The sequence below is a fragment of the Hoplias malabaricus genome, chromosome 3 (assembly GCF_029633855.1).
Source record: "Hoplias malabaricus isolate fHopMal1 chromosome 3, fHopMal1.hap1, whole genome shotgun sequence".
Taxonomy (NCBI): Eukaryota; Metazoa; Chordata; class Actinopteri; order Characiformes; family Erythrinidae; genus Hoplias; species Hoplias malabaricus.
The window spans coordinates 57,483,955-57,500,432 of NC_089802.1; the positions used below are offsets into that span (position 1 = coordinate 57,483,955).

The following is a 16,478-nucleotide window of genomic DNA, read 5'->3' on the forward strand; positions in this document are numbered from 1 at the left end:
AAGGGAAAGGAGTTGTACTCCAACTAGTATGGAATGGGTCCAGTTTAGGAAATTAAATTTCCTCTTAATAGTTGGTTGGGGAAATCCCCCCTCAGCACAGTTTAGAATACTGAGTCCTAAGAATGGAGGAAAGGTTTACCACGTCAAAATTATTAGTGGTAAATGTAAAGGCCCTTAGCCTGAATTGAAAATAATATTAATGTTTTGAAGGACCAAGCCACATTTATTAAAATATTTTTTACATCAATAAATGCTTTTGTATAGAAAGTCTTTGGTGTATGTAGCATTCATTTATTGTCTAGAATTGCTTGTGTGTGTGTGTGTGTGTGTGTGTATCTCTTGCTCTAAACAAGCAACTGAAACATCCATTTAATTAAATACATGAATAATTCTGAACAGATCATTTATCCTCACAATAACTAAATATTGTACCCACACAAAGGCTATATGTTAAAATAAAAATGTATTGACTTCATTGGCTATAAAACAAAAAAAATGATGGAAAGGGAATTATCTGAACACAATGCCATAAACCTGAAATACCAAAGGAACCAAAGGTGCACACAACACCCCCACCCTCCTTTTACAGGCGTTAATGACTGACATTAAAAAAATCCATTACAACTATAAATGTTATCAGGTCACAAAGGGGCTATAGTGTTGCAGCTTGCACAAGCCCTGCAGCCACATGTACACACAGAAGGACAATGGTCTGTTGGTTCAGATAAAATAAATGCAAATCAACATTGAGAAAATGTAGGACAAAAGAGGCAGACATAGGGTACAAGAACAAATGGACAGGCAGTATTTATATTCAATCAGTACACAGGCCAGATCGATTGGGGGTATGGCACAAAGCAGAATTTCTCATTTAGCTCTTAACTTAATAGCTTAAGCTAACATTAAAGATTTCTAAATAGACATGTTTCTCAACAGTTTTCCTGATGGGCAGGTTTGAATTTAGGCTTATTGTGGACGTCTATGATGGTGGGTAAACGCTGTTCTCTCTGGTTTGTTTACGTTCAGAAGCCCCACGTCTTTTAATGGGGCATGTGTGTTTGAGGGGTGGGAGGGGTGGGGGGGGTTGAATTTGAATTACAACAGAAACTCATTTGTAACTCGAGTTTCATTTTGTAGCATTTTCGTTAATGTGTTTAGTCTCTTGAGTTTGCAGACATTCCACCTTAAATGTTCAGAAAAAGCAAAAATAAGTCAATATTACCCACCTATGGAGCAGGAATAGAGCAATAGAGGAATCTCAGTTTGTGCTTTTCAACGTTTCAGAATTCTTTCTTAGTTATCCAAGAACTATAGATGTCTCTGCTCTGCCACAAGCAGAGAGAGAGAGAGAGAGAGAGAGAGAGAGACTAACATACCAGACTGAGCCTCTTTTTTTTTAACCCATTTACAGATACTGGGGCTTCGCACATACATTAGACATGTTTTGAGCACGCAAACAGACTGGAGAGCAGCAAATGGTGAGGAAATGTCAGAATTTTATAAAAAGTTTTTGGTTTTGGTTTTTGATTAAAATAGTGAATGTTGCCTTTAAGAAACTGAAATCCTGCTTTGTAGTATACCCCACGAGGACACTCAGTCTACTTAGCATCTTATATTTTGTTCATTACTTCACAAAAGTCACAGACAACCCACTTCACTTTTCAGTTCCACAGAATTAACAACAGATCCTAGTGTTTGGATATTTCACAATGTCCCGTCATTTGGGGGTTGTAGATGTCAAGAAATTAGAAGAGAATTAAAAACATAGAAGGAGCTAAACTGAGAGATTTTGGGATTTTGACACTGAAAATGTCTATGACTTTAGAGAAATACTCTAAAGAATGGAAGCTTAATGTAGACAAAGGGTAACTAAAAAAATGATTATATTTATACATTTTCTATTTGTATTCCTGACATTCAAAAATAACAGAACGACCATTCTGACTGAAAATGAATCAAATGCAAACTCAGACTTTGTCTCAGTAAAGTAAGTTTCAGTTGTGTAGTAATCATCTGAACAGAAGTTAAAGAAATGTGATCCAATGAGTGCTGAAGGGGTAGTTGTATGAATCACAGCATGGTAAAAGGACAGAGGACAGATATGTCTTTATGTGATTGTAAGTTCAGGACATATCAGCCATGGTGATCAGCGCTAAGCTGATTGTCCGTCTACCTTATACCACACCTCAAGATTTTTACAGCGCAGAAAATAAAATATATGGGAAAACACTAGTTCTGTTAATGGGCTACCTTGTGCTTTCGTCCTTCACGTGGCCTCTAGGGGTGATAAATTGAGAGTTATATGATCCACCTTGAGCAGAAATAGGAAATGGTTTGTGTGGCCACCAGCTGTTGTTCAGATTGGCTCTCAGCCACTGCCAAGTAAAGAGACACAAGACAAACATGAAAACTGCGTAGTGGTGTGTATGTGTGAAAACAATAAGACGAGGCAGATTTTTACTCTTCTACCAGGAGCTGCATACATGTACTTTTTTTTTTAAACACCTTTTCAAGTGTATGTATAAATCTCAGCCCTAATGCGACAGCACGCCCGAGGTGCAAACATTTTTGCAGTAGAGCAGCTCGGCGCACATTGCAGAATCAACATTTTGTCAGAATGGGTCTTAAATGGAAAGGCAGGAGCCCTTAAGGAGAGCAGGTTCAGTGTAAATGTGTCTTAGGCTGGAAGGGAAGGTGTCTGCTGCTCCGTCTGCTTTTGACACTTGCAGAATTGATTGACAGCGACCCAGACGTCTCACTGCCTCAGACTGACAGGGAGCACATTGCGTATCCCCACTTTCTGACGATAAGGGTTAGCATCTCCAAAGACGAGCAAAACTATTCCATTTGCATGAGAAAAAAAAAAGACTTACCTTAAGATTTCCTTCAGAAAGTCATATGAGCTGCCAGTCTGCGTTGTACCTGTGAGATTCACACAAATGGATTACACACATCGTATTATCATTTTTGACATTACACATGCGATAAGGTTTAGGAAAACTCCCTAGCAATGGTTAGAGGGAGTGGGAGGGTGGTGTTAAAATATTAGAGAGCTAGTATCAAGAACATTAGTTTTTAAAACGTCTGAGCTCCATATGTAATCTGAATTCAGATGAGATACAGAAATGCTCCTGAAATCATATGGATGTAGTACATTCGCCTGCAGATGGATGTGGTCATAAAAGCATCTGATGGTGTCTGTGGCCCAGCTTAAAAAAGTCACCTGTCTTCCCAAAAGCCCTCTAATATACAGCATGCCTTTAATTGTGTATCTGTTTTCTAAAGCACAAGCATAAAAAAGCATAAAATTCACCCCAAACAGACCCCATTTATCACTCAACAGTGTCAGATTGATGTGGTGAGTGCAGGGTCTGTGACCCTTTCCCCAGCCAACTGCTGAAAACCTATTTGTTTTATTACATTTTTAAGGAATCTTTCTTTAATACAGTCTATTAAGGCTGTCTTACAAATCTCCCCTGACTCGACCCCATCTACAGCCTGATCAATTTTTATACTGCTGATCTGTCCCCTTCCTCCTCATTTTTCCATCGCAAAAATCACATTATATAGGATTTTCTTATGGAACATTTGCCATAAAAATCTGTTACTACCACTGCAGTGTGTGCAGGCGGCTCCCTCGCAGTGACAGAGGGCTTTGGTGAAGATAAAACTTGTTTCAGCGGTAAGCAGAACTGTTTAAATGTTATTTATTTTCATGCTCCAAAGAAAATATATTGTGAAGTGCAACATTGATTTAGAACATAACAATGTCTCTGTAGGGGCGTGCGGTGGGCGGAGGTGAGGGCCGATTTATGAATCCTTTGCTCAACTCCTTTAATTGAATTTTCCAAATCTCTCGCAACACACAAATAATCAATACACCCCTGGTCTGAGCTGCAAACTTGCCTCAGAATTATTGTGCTCTCTTTTTCCATTTTGCGCTCATCAGCACATGCTGTGTGGAGCTGGCCGCTTGGTAATGCCTGAACAAGTTGGGAAATTTATAGCCAGGCCAACTGTTGGGAGAAGGGACTTCAAGAATGCTCACTAAAAACTTTCAATAGTGCTAAAAAGCTTGCTCCAAGTGTTTCTCTAAGCTCCTCCAGTTATTCCGCAGCAGTTTGATTATGGGTTATGGGGTAACCTCCCTCTGACCTTTCCGGCTGTGAATATAACTTCAGGCCTACAAGCACCATAGATATTTGCAAACGCCTTTGGGAAAATTTAGGAACTGAAGATCCCTAGCATTATGTATGGATTCAGAGGTTTGTCTTTCCAAGTTAAAATATCCTTGTGGATTTTCTCAGCTGTCTTGATGGTATCACGCTGCCTGCTGCCCAGCTTGGACATGACACAAGCTACAGTCATATCCTTACCATCACGCCAGCTCGGGTGACCATCTGGGTGCGGACTATGGTAATCATATAAAGCTGAAGAATTCTAAAGAAAAATAAAGTCATTTTACAAGCTCTAATGCATCAAATTCATTTTTAAAAAGTTTTTCCTACTGAAAAGTTATATGTAAACACTGTCAAACCTTCCAACTGTTCCTTTAGAGTTTATACAGCATGTAAACTGAGGCCACACTCTTCAGTTTACTCATGACACTCTTGGAACAAGAACAAGCACCGGTAATCTCTGTCCCCAAATGCTCACTTCACCTCCCAAAAATAGTTTAACTCTTACTAAAAGCTTCCCGTTCAAAGTCTATTTCAACCAGATTCACCTATTCAGGTTCATTACCAACGTCCTCATGAACCTTCGTAAAACAACCATTAAATACTTCTGACAAACTAAATGTCGAATGAAGCTCTCAGATTCCTACTGTAATCTCCAACAGAAACTGAACATTTGTAAAGTAAATCTAGGTAATCTTAGTGACGCAAAAGCAGCACTATTTTTTCCTAGAGAGCATTCATAGTTGAAAGTAATCTGATTTTCTCAAACTCATCTGATTTACATGCCTGAATCTGAGGACTTGAAAGGCCCTTTCATGACAGAAATAGCTCAATAAAGAATATTGGCTAAAGGCCACAATGAGCCTCACTGCAGGACATTTTGCCCTTTTTTTACTTTTTACTTTCTGTAGTTGCTTACGTGTTACGTACATCTTCTGTCTATATCGTTTTAAATAAACATTTCTCAAGTTCTAAGATTTTTATATATAATTTATTGTGGTGTTCTGCATGTTTAGAGATCAAAAATACTTTCTTTCTGGTCCAGGTCGTACCAGCAATTTAGCCTATGCTACCTGAGCTTCAAATGTTTAAAATACTGTAAAATGGCTAAAAATGAAGATGTCCAGAAACCAGTAAGAAAATGGACAGTACAATCAGATGGCTGGCACCAACAATAAAGACTTTTCCCCATTTGCTGCTTAAAATCTTTGTATTAACAATTGTTGCATATTTAATATTTTTTATTAAAACTAGTGCAGAAAAGTCTGTTTTTGCTACAAGTGTTACACAATGGTCAGACTGCAATTAGTTTTATTTTTCCATTCATTGTCTGTAACCGCTTCTCCAGTTCAGGGTTGCGGTGGGTCCGGAGTCTGCCCGGAATCACTGGGCACAAGGCAGGAACACACCCTGGAGGGGGCACCAGTCGTTCACAGGGCAACACACACTCATACATTCACTCACACCTACGGACACTTTTGAGTTGTCAATCCAAACCCAACGTGTGTTTTTGGATTGTGGGAGGAAACCGGAGCATCCGGAAGAAACCCACGCGGACACGGGGAGAACACACCAAACTCCTCACAGACACAGTCACCAAGAGTAGGACTCAAAACCACAAACCCAGGACTCGGGAGGTGTGTGACAATGACACTACCCATTGCGCCACCGTGCCACATGCAACTACACTTATTGCAAGTAATTTCCTCAAAATCAATTAAAATTAGAAGTGTTTTCATCTTTTGCACTGAAGCAAATACATGTAAATTTAAAACATGCCACATCATGGGTCTTTAAATATTGTTTACTTCTGACAGGCACAATTACTCACTGCTGCCTTCTATAGGAATGTTTGTATATTTGAGTTTGAACTACACACTAACAGCTAAAAGAGCGCACAAGTAATCATCTGGCCACTTTGATCTGGCATTTTAATCAATAATACATTAATAAACGCTGATGTTTAAGAACAATTCTTTACATTGTAATTCAACGTTAGCTTTAATAATGATCGTGACAGGGTTATCAACAAAAATTCTCCTGAATCCAGCTTTGCTTTGCAGTAATCCTGCATGAATGACAGATATTCATCTCTCCCTTTCTCACCCTCAAAGCCTTAAAACATCAAGATCATCTGCTCTGATTCCATGCACTAACACATCCATAGCTGTGGCCCCGTACACCCTTAAATAACAATTTGTTTACTGAATACACATCTCACAGCAACAAATGCTCAATTCACAGTCCTAGGCGATCAACGTGAAAGCACTATGTAGTTTGTTGTTCCAAGAGAGGCTCTGTGCACTGATAAATTTCATACTGCACCATGTGATCAAAAATGTGACATTCATGAGTCCTGCTGTGTCAAGCTACAAGCAGTGTATACACAGAGGTCCTCGAGTGTGACTAATTAAAACAATTTTCAACGACCTTATCTTAAAAACATGCTGGACATTATTACAATCCAGCTCATTCACTTGCTACAAATCACCATTATGTGACTGGATCACAAGTGCAGCTTTGCTGAAGGCAGAATATGTGCTTGAAATAATCCAATCAATTCTGTCCTATGAAAAGGAGTGCTCAGTTGTTTGTGTTATGAAAACTAAATGTTGTTCTAGCTCTTAAAAGAGAAGAGAGCATTTTATTCTGGCAACAAACCGTTTTATGGTCATCTAGCACTGATAAGACCAAGTCTAGAAAAAGCCAAAGTCTTCTCAAAGCCCATGTGAACAGACCAAAATCTTTAGAGCTTGAAATCAATCATGAGCCATAAATAAGTGGTAGTCTAAATGTTTTATTTCGCTGCCCCTTTTAAGCAAAGCAAACAGATCACAACTGTAATACTGTAATTTGAATCAGGCATCAGCATATCTAATTCATCCAAGCTAAGAATTTTATTAGGTAATATATTGCTATTATACCCCAGAAAAAAAATCTAACTTTTAATGTAGGTTAATGTAGAGATAAGTGATTTTCAAACACCTTTAGGGGTCCATTCATTGCAAAATATTCACTTTATAAAAACAGCCTGTGTGTGCAAATAATACATGGGAGAATTAAAGAGTTAGATTTATTACCTTTGACAGCAACAATATAAAAACTTACGGCCCTAAGCCAAGTGAAGAGTTTCACTGAATAACACATGTAATTCTATGCTTCTAGAAATAAGCAAAATAAACTACAGGCCCTTTTTTATATGTTCATATTGTAGCCTATATTTTATATGCTGTGATTTACACTGTTAATTGAGAAATGTACAGACAGTGAGACAGTCTAATTAATGCATGTCATAATCAAAGTATACAATGTTTTATCAATACAAAACATCAAGGGAAATTCACAACATGAATTGTAACCTAACCTTAACCATACTTTGACATAAACAAATATAAAAGCACCCTAGTTTAATCTTCTCATCTGTTTACTTCTAGAAGCATAAATGTCCCGGGGTCACTCAATGAAACTCTCCACTTGTTTCTAGGGCATACTATTTTTACTGTCCAAAACAATACATGTAACTTTGTATGTATTATTAAATATTGTTTTCACAAACATGAAATACATGCTCACACCATCAATACATTTGTCAAGAAACTGTGTGTTTGAACGATGAATATTTTATAATTGTCTTTTCTTTGTTTGTTTTGTCATAATATTACTTTGATTCCAAGCACTGTGAATATAGAGATCATTATCATGGTCAGAGATATTCAGATATAAGGACAATCCAGAATACTGACGAGAAGAAAGTACTTATCGTGTTTCCCTTTTCCATAGCTGAGTTTATTCATTCAGCCGTAATCCACTTACCTTGGAGGCAACTCTCATGTCTTTGTGCTTCATTTATGCAGTCTGCAACCTTGGATGCTGGAAAGAAAATATATGATAACTATTCAACTCCACCCCTATATGTAAATATGTGTAATCCAAGCAAAGGTCTTCATTAATCTATCTATCTATGCATATTTACAAAGAATATGGCATAGTTGTGTAAAATGGCTCACAATGTAATATGTTTTATGACTAGGTTAATGGTAAAAAGGCATAGTGTGATGAGAACTCACTCAGCTCTTTGTGCCTTTTAAGCTCACTCTGTAAATCAGCCGGACTCATCAACAAGAAACTGCGCAGCTCACTGCTGCCCTCTATTGGCTGTAGACAAATCAATTATACAAAGACAAAGTGTATACATTACATAGTACATTCAGAGGTAATATCACAAACCAGATAAAACCTAAGCCTAGGCTGACAAAAGAATTTTAATAATGATTATTGATTATTAAAGTTAAGACTAATCCACAATAATCATTAGAACCGCAATCAAGCCCAGGTCTAGGCTTAATAAATGACCAGGCAATTGGAACCAATATAAGTACATGTCTACATGTCCAGGGCACCAATACTTAATACACTAAAATATTAGTAATTTGCTCCATGCTGGGAGAAAAAAAAGAATGACAGAAAATTGTATGTAAATGTAAACTTGCCATACATACCACTAATGACTCCAGCTGTTTTCTGGTTTTCATTAATGCCGCTATAGATCCCTCCAATTTAGACCGAAAGAAAAGCATTCTGGAGAGGGAACAATTTCATACATATATTTGTAACTCTACAAACTTGCTATTTATGGTAAAATCATTCATATATTCATTCATTCATGGTGTGTAAGGGTCACTGTGGAAACACACCCTGGATGGGGTGCCAGTCCATCACAGGACCCCAACACACTTACATATTTACTCACATCTACGGACACTCTGAGCCAATCCACCTACTAGTGTGTGTTTTGTGACACTGGGAGTAAACTTCTTACACAGTGGGACTTAAACCCACAACCCCAGGACCCTGGGGCTGTGCAACTACCGGTCGCACCACCATGCTGCCCATTGGTGAATTCAAAATGAACATAATATTTTCCCAATATATTGATAAAAATTCAAAACTAGGTTGGTCGGGAGACTACCCAGAATCACTAGCAGTAAGGCGTGAACACACACTGTATAAATTCAGTCCACCACAGGACATCACACACTCACACAGACATTTTAACAAGTGTTTTTGGACAGTGGGCGAAAACCTATGCACAACAAATCCTCACACAGGATTTGGCCTGAGGTGGTGTTTGAACCCACAAGAGCCTGGAGCTGTGCGACAGCATAAGTACATGTTAAGCGTTACACCCACACTCCATTTTGTAATGCTATGCCTGGGATCCAGTTCCTGTGAAGATGACAATGCTATTACGATTAGAATGGCTCTCCAGCCTGACTTTCCAAATGAATACTTTCTTAAATGAATCATAAGCTCAATCTCTTTACTGATGTTTTTATATATATTTAACTAGCTTCCTCTTAAATGACTTCACTATAAAATTCAAAACTAATGCTTGTCTTGATGGATGAGTGGGGCCCTGTGTTAGTAAGCGCTTCAAAGGAAATAGGTCTTTTCTTAAACACTCCTTATCCAACTATTTTTAGTGCTGTCTAAATCACACGCTTTGCTGGTGATGAAACCCCTTCCATGTCCTGTCATTAAATTCTGATCACTCATAATGACCATAAGCCAAGAGGGACAAAGGAAATATCTCCTAATGATGAGAGATATCTTTTTGTTCCAATGGTCTTTTTGTTCATAATTTCACGAACCACATATAATCACACGAAGAAAAACACAGAGACAAAACAGAAGCATTTATAGTAGATATACAAATATTAAATGGACTGTACCATTTGTCATCACAATAAATGAGAAACAAGGCGGCATTAGGTAATTAGAGAAAAACCTATTTTTTTAAGCATACATTATCAACTGACAATAAAGGTTTTATTAATACAATCGTTTTCTTGACCACATCTATCTGAACTGTGCTTTCTGACTCTTATGTCTAAAACTTACAGCCAATGTCCTCTACCAAGCTCTGTTCTTCTTTATAAATACTTAATATAACATCATTATCATCATCTGTTCCGCTTAAACCATTTAAGTGTCACTGTGACTTAATATAACAAATGAATACAATGAAGTAAATATAAAACCCAAAATGTTTTTTTTTTTTTTTTGCTATTATAAGCATTTTTCACTATAACACCCACCGTTCTTCTTCAGTCTGTGGCTCTTTTGCTGATGAGTTGTTGAAGGTCTTCCCACTGGTTTTGGCATTACCTGCTGATAAAGGATCAACGTCAACAATCTATCAAATCATTATCATCAAAGATTAAAGTGAGGGTTAGCAGAAGGAATATTCTCACTACAGTCTACAAGCAGACTTCCAGAGCACTACAATAAATACACCTATGCAATGCAGATGTCCTGCCACCTTTAAATATCTTAATAATTGTACAAATTGTAAACATCATGTTTGCAAAAACACAATTTTATTTGATACACATTCTACATTTATAGACTGTGGGCCAAATATTGGTGACTAATTTGTGTAAACCATCACTGTTATTTTTTGACCAGAGATCTGATCTTCACTTGGTGTTCTGGGTGGGTCTCAATCCAGCAGTCATAACATGGACATGAGCAAGATTCCAGCAAAGAACTGTGCACTGTAGTGTTAGGAAATAATGATAAAATTAAATATAATTCAATGTCTGAAGATATTTAAAGGTATTGTTTTGAGAAGGCTGTTGGTAATTTGTATACTGTAAAATTATACCACAAACACTTGGCACAGAATTAAGAGTCAAACCAATTATGTATTTAAGAGCCAAGTCTCAGAGACTAGATGCCATGAATAAACAGCCAAATAAATAATGTGCATGGCAACAGACATTATTTCATTTCATTTCAAACAACTGTTATCATCTAGTAAATATTTGGCTAAAACTATTATTAATCCTTTAAAGTGCTATCACATGAAGTGTGAAGTCATCTGATCCACAGCATTACTGTGCATTACTACTCAAAAATGAGTAATGATGATTAGGAAAGAATTCTTACAAATGCATGGCAAGACAATACATCCCATAACCACGCACATATAGGGGAGCTACACAGTACAGGTCAACATTTCAGAACAACTTACATCTTCCTAAATTTCAAAAGCTGTAATAAACATTAGATATTGGTTTAATCATCGTAGCAGAAAAGCTGCTTACAATTCAGTTTTTAATAGTAACAGCTTTCAAAAATGTGTAGTAACTAGAGGCTGAATGACTTAATCACACCTGTGCCTGCAGGACAACATCAATTTCTCACACTGCTCTGGTCTCTTGCAGAGTTGGGTACCTGACAATGATCTTCCTGAGATTCTCTGTCAGGTTCATATCAGGATTCTGAGGTGGCCTTTGCATTATGTCAGTGTTAACAGATTTAACATGGGGCAGACACGGGCTTAAGGTTAGAGAAGTGGGCTTTGAACCGGAAAAATCACTGATACAATACCCACAACCAGCAGGAACATGGGGGTGGGGCCAAAGCCTTCTCTCTCAACATTCACAGCTGAGCCTGAGCAAGTCAACCACACCAAAGTGTGCCCTGGATGCTTGGAAAGACTGCCACCCACTCCAAGCACACTATGGCATATGTGTTCACTGCCACACACAAATTAAATGCAAAGGATTTGTATCTGAAAGAGCTGGCTGATTGAGAAACTGTCACAGGGAAAGAAGCACATATGGTGAATAAGGCTCTGTTTAATGTGTGTTTTCACTTTGTCAAATAGCTCTATAAGAAGAAAACATCCAACAAAAATCTGATCCCACTAAATTATACTTGATCTCATTACTAAGGTGAACTTTGGATAAATTCCTTGCGCCACACTTTATGCTCCTCAGAAAAGGCAAGTCGAGCCATTTGATTCTTACTGCTGATGAGAGTCTTGATTAGAGAGTAGTCTAGATTTTTTCCAATGGCAAGACACTGCATGCTGAACTGGTGCAAGTTCCAGCTGCAGTTTTGAAATGAATTGATTCCCCATTAAGAGTTTCTGTATCAACCTGTTCTTTCAGCATTTGTTTTACATCATGAACATGTTTTATGGTTATCTATGTGTGAATGAATTAATTACTGAATTAATTACTGACTCTTACATGTCTACTTCTATACTTCTGTACTTATATAACAAACTTATATATCCCGGCCCTATTTATTTTAATTACTGTATATCATCCATTTTGCTCTATGTACAGTACTGTAACACTGCAAATTCCTTAGGGATCAATAAAGTGTTATTCTCTGTATTCAGAAAATCACACTTTTCGGACAAGCAACTTCTCTTGGGTTATTATAACCTTGGCCTTCATGAACCTGCTGTTGCATTATTGCAGTTTTTTTTTTTGCGCTTACTGACTGACTGACACACACCTAATGTTTAAATGCGTATGCACGAGTAGGAACTGTTAATTCAGCTGTATTTCACAGTGAGAACTTCAGGTGGCACCACTACACCGTCTGAGGTTAGTTGAGCCATATTTCACATTCCAGTCCGTGAACTATATTTGGAACTGTTCGGCAGTGACCAGAGGTCCTCTATTCCCTGGACAAGTACTCTTTTTGGGACATAAAAATGGCATGTTCAAATGTTCAAGGGGTCAGAGAGTTGAGAGCTGAATTGGGACACAATCGCGCTTCAGCGCTGTAGGTCCACCATCCACCGCGGTGCAGCTCAGTGTTTTACTGGAGCCTCTAACAGAAATCAGCTGAACGTTGTTGAAGTAATATTTATCATAGTCTCTTCTATGTGTTTGAATGATGTTTCTGTGACACAGCCTTTTGTTTTCTACTATATATTTAACAAACAGAAAGTCATCTTGTCTGTCCTTATAACGACACGAATACACAGACACATCTCACCGTTACTGACTTTCTGATGAGTAAATTACATCTGCACAGTTTTTTATTTAACTTTACACTAAAACAGAGAGAATCTCCGGATTATTAAATCCAGAACACCACAGGGAGGTGTTACTCAAAATAAACGAGTTTTTGAATTTGTTATAAGCACCGTTTTATCAGTCGGACACTTATAGAAATGTAAGTAAGTAATAAATAACTAGATCCAGTGATGCCCTGTTCCTTTATCAAGTTTAGATTACTTAACTGATAAAATGTTAAGGTGCTTGGTTTTCAAGTTCATGTACAAATATTAAACTAATTTTATAGTTATTATTGTAAACAAAAACATTGATATGAAGCACCAAAGCTTCCCCAGTCTTTCTAATGACTAGGTTATGTATTTTGGGCTTTCCTGTTTTTGAAATGCCAGAAAAACCTCTGTGACAATGGCTACATTGCTAATGGCGGTCCGGCTAAACTATTCTTGCCTAGTTTCTCTTTGCTCTTGTTTTTATTTTATTTAGGTGTATATTTTTCAAGCAATGCCTGACTACTGTGTTTTAAGCATAATAATTTTATTCTACATTAATTAAAATGAGTGATGTCTTGATTTGAGAATTTTTGAGCCCAATTCTAAGCCTGATCCTCTGTTTCCATTAAGAAAACAGTGCCTTGTTTCTCTGCAGCACGCTTCCTCCATCTCCTTCTTCCTCACCCCTGTGAAGTGATCTCTCTGTATGTGTGCGTGTGTGTGTGTGTGTGTGTTTTGAAGGAAGGCAGCCTCTATGTGCTAGACCTCAAAGCACAGAGAACTACTCATGTGATGTCTGTGGATAACTCTGAGTGCTGCATTGGTTTTACAGACAGCTCTCCACAAGAGAGATGAGACTGTCTGCTGCAAAATGACCCTAGAGCTCAGTGGCTAAAATGTGTGCAGTCTGGAAATATTTTAAGAGCGATAACAAAACCAGTCCAACTGTTTATTACCAATTGTGTATTATATAAAATGCTGGACACTTTTGGGTTAACAACGACCTAATAACGTGTGTATTTGGACCATGGAAGGAAACCGGAGCACCCAGAGGAAACCCACACAGACACGGGGAGAACTCACCAAACTCCTCACAGACAGTCACCCGGAGCGGGACTCAATCCCACAACCTCCAGGTCCTGTGTCCTGGTGCTGTGTGACTGCGACATTATGTGCTGCCCCATTTTACATTATAAATTAAAATAAAAACAAATTATGAAAGCTTTAAGCTGCAGTTTGAATACAGGAAGTTATATCTTAATGTGCTGCGGAGATATTCATTGTGATTTAGTTTGATTTTAATAACTGTAATGTATCCTACTTTAAGTGTGCACTGTTCAACAGTGATCTAGAAGAATACAAGCATGGGATCCAGAGTCAGTATCAGCAGATACTCCATATTAAAAGACTCTGATCAGGACTGGGGCAAAAAAAAAAAAAACCTAGATTGGGACAACCCTAATAATTATTTGAATGTAATAATATTTATGTTTTTAAAATTCACATATATTACCCTTACCTTGAGTTCTGGCTGCTGGGCTCATGGGCATTGTTCCAGTCAGAGGGGAGTAGATCCTCTCCAAAGCCTGCCTCTTTATTGGAGTCTATAATTCATATTAATGGAAAATCAGATAATTTAACAAATGACAGAGAAACTGTCGGAGACAGTTGGGTTAGATTGAACAAACATTATCATTAATTTAAATTTGAACTCAAAGCAAATGATACCACACAAAACCACATGTCGTTCTTACATTTTCCTTGTCTTCTAGTTGAAGAGTTCTTTTCACGCTGTAAAAAAAACAAAATAACTGAATGAATTAGACAACTCTACTACTCCCAGCAGACACAGACAACATAGATGAGGAAGAGGAGCATCAGATCTCAGAACAGGGGGACATTATGACTGTGGACTATTCTCCAAATCTGTTCTAGTGCTGTCATGTCTGTCATAACAGGTGTGTTCTCACCAGTTGTGCTACCATGTCCTACTTTGCAGCTCTGTGCATGCTCAGACCCAAAATTGTTAATGTTTACATGTAATTTATGTAGGGGCAGCACCATGGATCTGTGACCTCTCCGGGTGACTGTCTGTGAGGAGTTGGTGTGTTCTCCCTGTGTCCCTGTGGGTTTCCTCTGGGTGCTCCCACAGTTTCCTCCCACAGTCCAAAAACACACGTTGGTAGGTGGATTGGCGACTCAAAAGTGTCCATAGGTGTGAGTGTGTGAGTGTTGCCCTGTGAAGGACTGGCGCCCCCTCCAGGGTGTGTTCCCACCTTGTGCCCAGTGATTCCACTGCAAATTAAATGTAAAAGTTAAAAAAAACATTTCTTATCTTATAATTTCTTTAATAAGGGGATTTAGGCTGTGTATATCTCCAGCTGCCCCCTCCAGGGTGTATTCCCAATGATTCCTGGTAGACCCTGGACTCTGGTTTAGACTGTATATATACCTTATGAGAGTGTCTTACCAACTGTTTTATTTAAGCAACTGTACGTATAAAAGTACACCATGGCTGCACATTTCTACGAGGTAGCACAACACGACTGAACACCCCATGAAAAAGAGCGGAGCACGCTTCCACCCTCAATAAAATGAATATAACGGCATTTCCACATCATCATTGAGGACAGATATGAAAGAAATTAATAAATAAGTAATATAAAAATCTTTCAAATAAAGAAATGGCACATCTTTACCATAAATGCGTTTATATTTATTACTAAAGTATTATTTTGAAAATTAAAACCATATTTTCTAACTGACAGTCCTTCGATAATTCTGCACAGAGGCCCGTGTATAAGTGTAAAAACACTCGGTAAGCGACTTAGAGCAGCGGTTAACGGCGGACACAGAGAAACTTACGGCATCGTGCTGCACTGTCGGGACAGTTTTACAGAAACTCCTCAGAATCTCTCTGTAAACACGAACACACAACTTCTAGTCTGTTTATATTCTGGCGCCGTGCGGCAGAAATACATATCCCGGGAAACAAAAAACAGCTTGTATAACAGTTTACAATATAACGCGTCTACCCCGAGTGTTTGTCAGTAAAATGTGTTTATACAGAAGACATTAGAAATATAATGAAACGTAATTTGCGTTTTATGTATAATATGAAATAAACAAAGGGGAAAGTGAATACACGATGAGAATGATTTTACGTCGCTGTTTCCCCTCGACATAATTTGGGCTACGCACCTGGGTCTCTGGTAGTTGTAGTCCACACATTTGTAGTGCTTTACTTAATATTGTCAGTAGATCTCTTTATTTATTATTAACTACATTGTGTTGGTTTGCTTCTTAGTAACAGCATTCATTCCACAATACATTACATTATTATGTAGTCAAATCAGGGTCATAAATATTCTTTTGTTCACAAATAATTGTGCCTGCATTTTAATTGTGTGTGTGTGAAGAAACTGCATGCCTGTATCTGAGTGTGTGAACTTGTAATCAAAGACCAGTGAAGTTTTGTTCAA

The 16,478-nt window shown here is 38.0% G+C and overlaps 1 protein-coding gene across 3 annotated transcripts; it reads right to left on the reverse strand.

Moving 5' to 3' along the window:
* Window positions 1–205: 205 nt before the first annotated feature.
* itgb3bp (integrin subunit beta 3 binding protein) lies at window positions 206–15,961 on the reverse strand. Of its 3 annotated transcripts, none has more exons than XM_066665933.1 (9): window positions 15,862–15,961; window positions 14,751–14,787; window positions 14,516–14,600; window positions 10,277–10,346; window positions 8,678–8,756; window positions 8,246–8,333; window positions 7,992–8,048; window positions 2,874–2,922; window positions 206–2,375 (listed from the first exon to the last, which is right to left on the reverse strand). In XM_066665933.1, exons 1-9 carry the CDS (start codon window positions 15,864–15,866, stop codon window positions 2,369–2,371), a joined length of 477 nt encoding a protein of 158 aa, XP_066522030.1. In that variant the 5' UTR covers window positions 15,867–15,961; the 3' UTR covers window positions 206–2,368. The 3 variants fall into 3 exon arrangements, with proteins under 3 accessions (XP_066522030.1, XP_066522029.1, XP_066522031.1); XM_066665932.1 differs by having other exon boundaries at window positions 10,277–10,349; XM_066665934.1 differs by lacking the exons at window positions 206–2,375; window positions 2,874–2,922 and adding an exon at window positions 7,631–7,854 and having other exon boundaries at window positions 10,277–10,349.
* Between the last annotated feature and the right edge of the window lie 517 nt (window positions 15,962–16,478).

Excerpts from the sequence above, each read along its gene's own strand:
- itgb3bp (XM_066665932.1), bottom strand. Across the intron at positions 8,757-10,276 it reads CCACAGACTGAAGAAGAACG|AATGCTTTTCTTTCGGTCTA; the intron begins GTGGGTGTTATA and ends TTCCCTCTCCAG. Across the intron at positions 2,923-7,991 it reads ACATGAGAGTTGCCTCCAAG|GTACAACGCAGACTGGCAGC; the intron begins GTAAGTGGATTA and ends TGAATCTCACAG.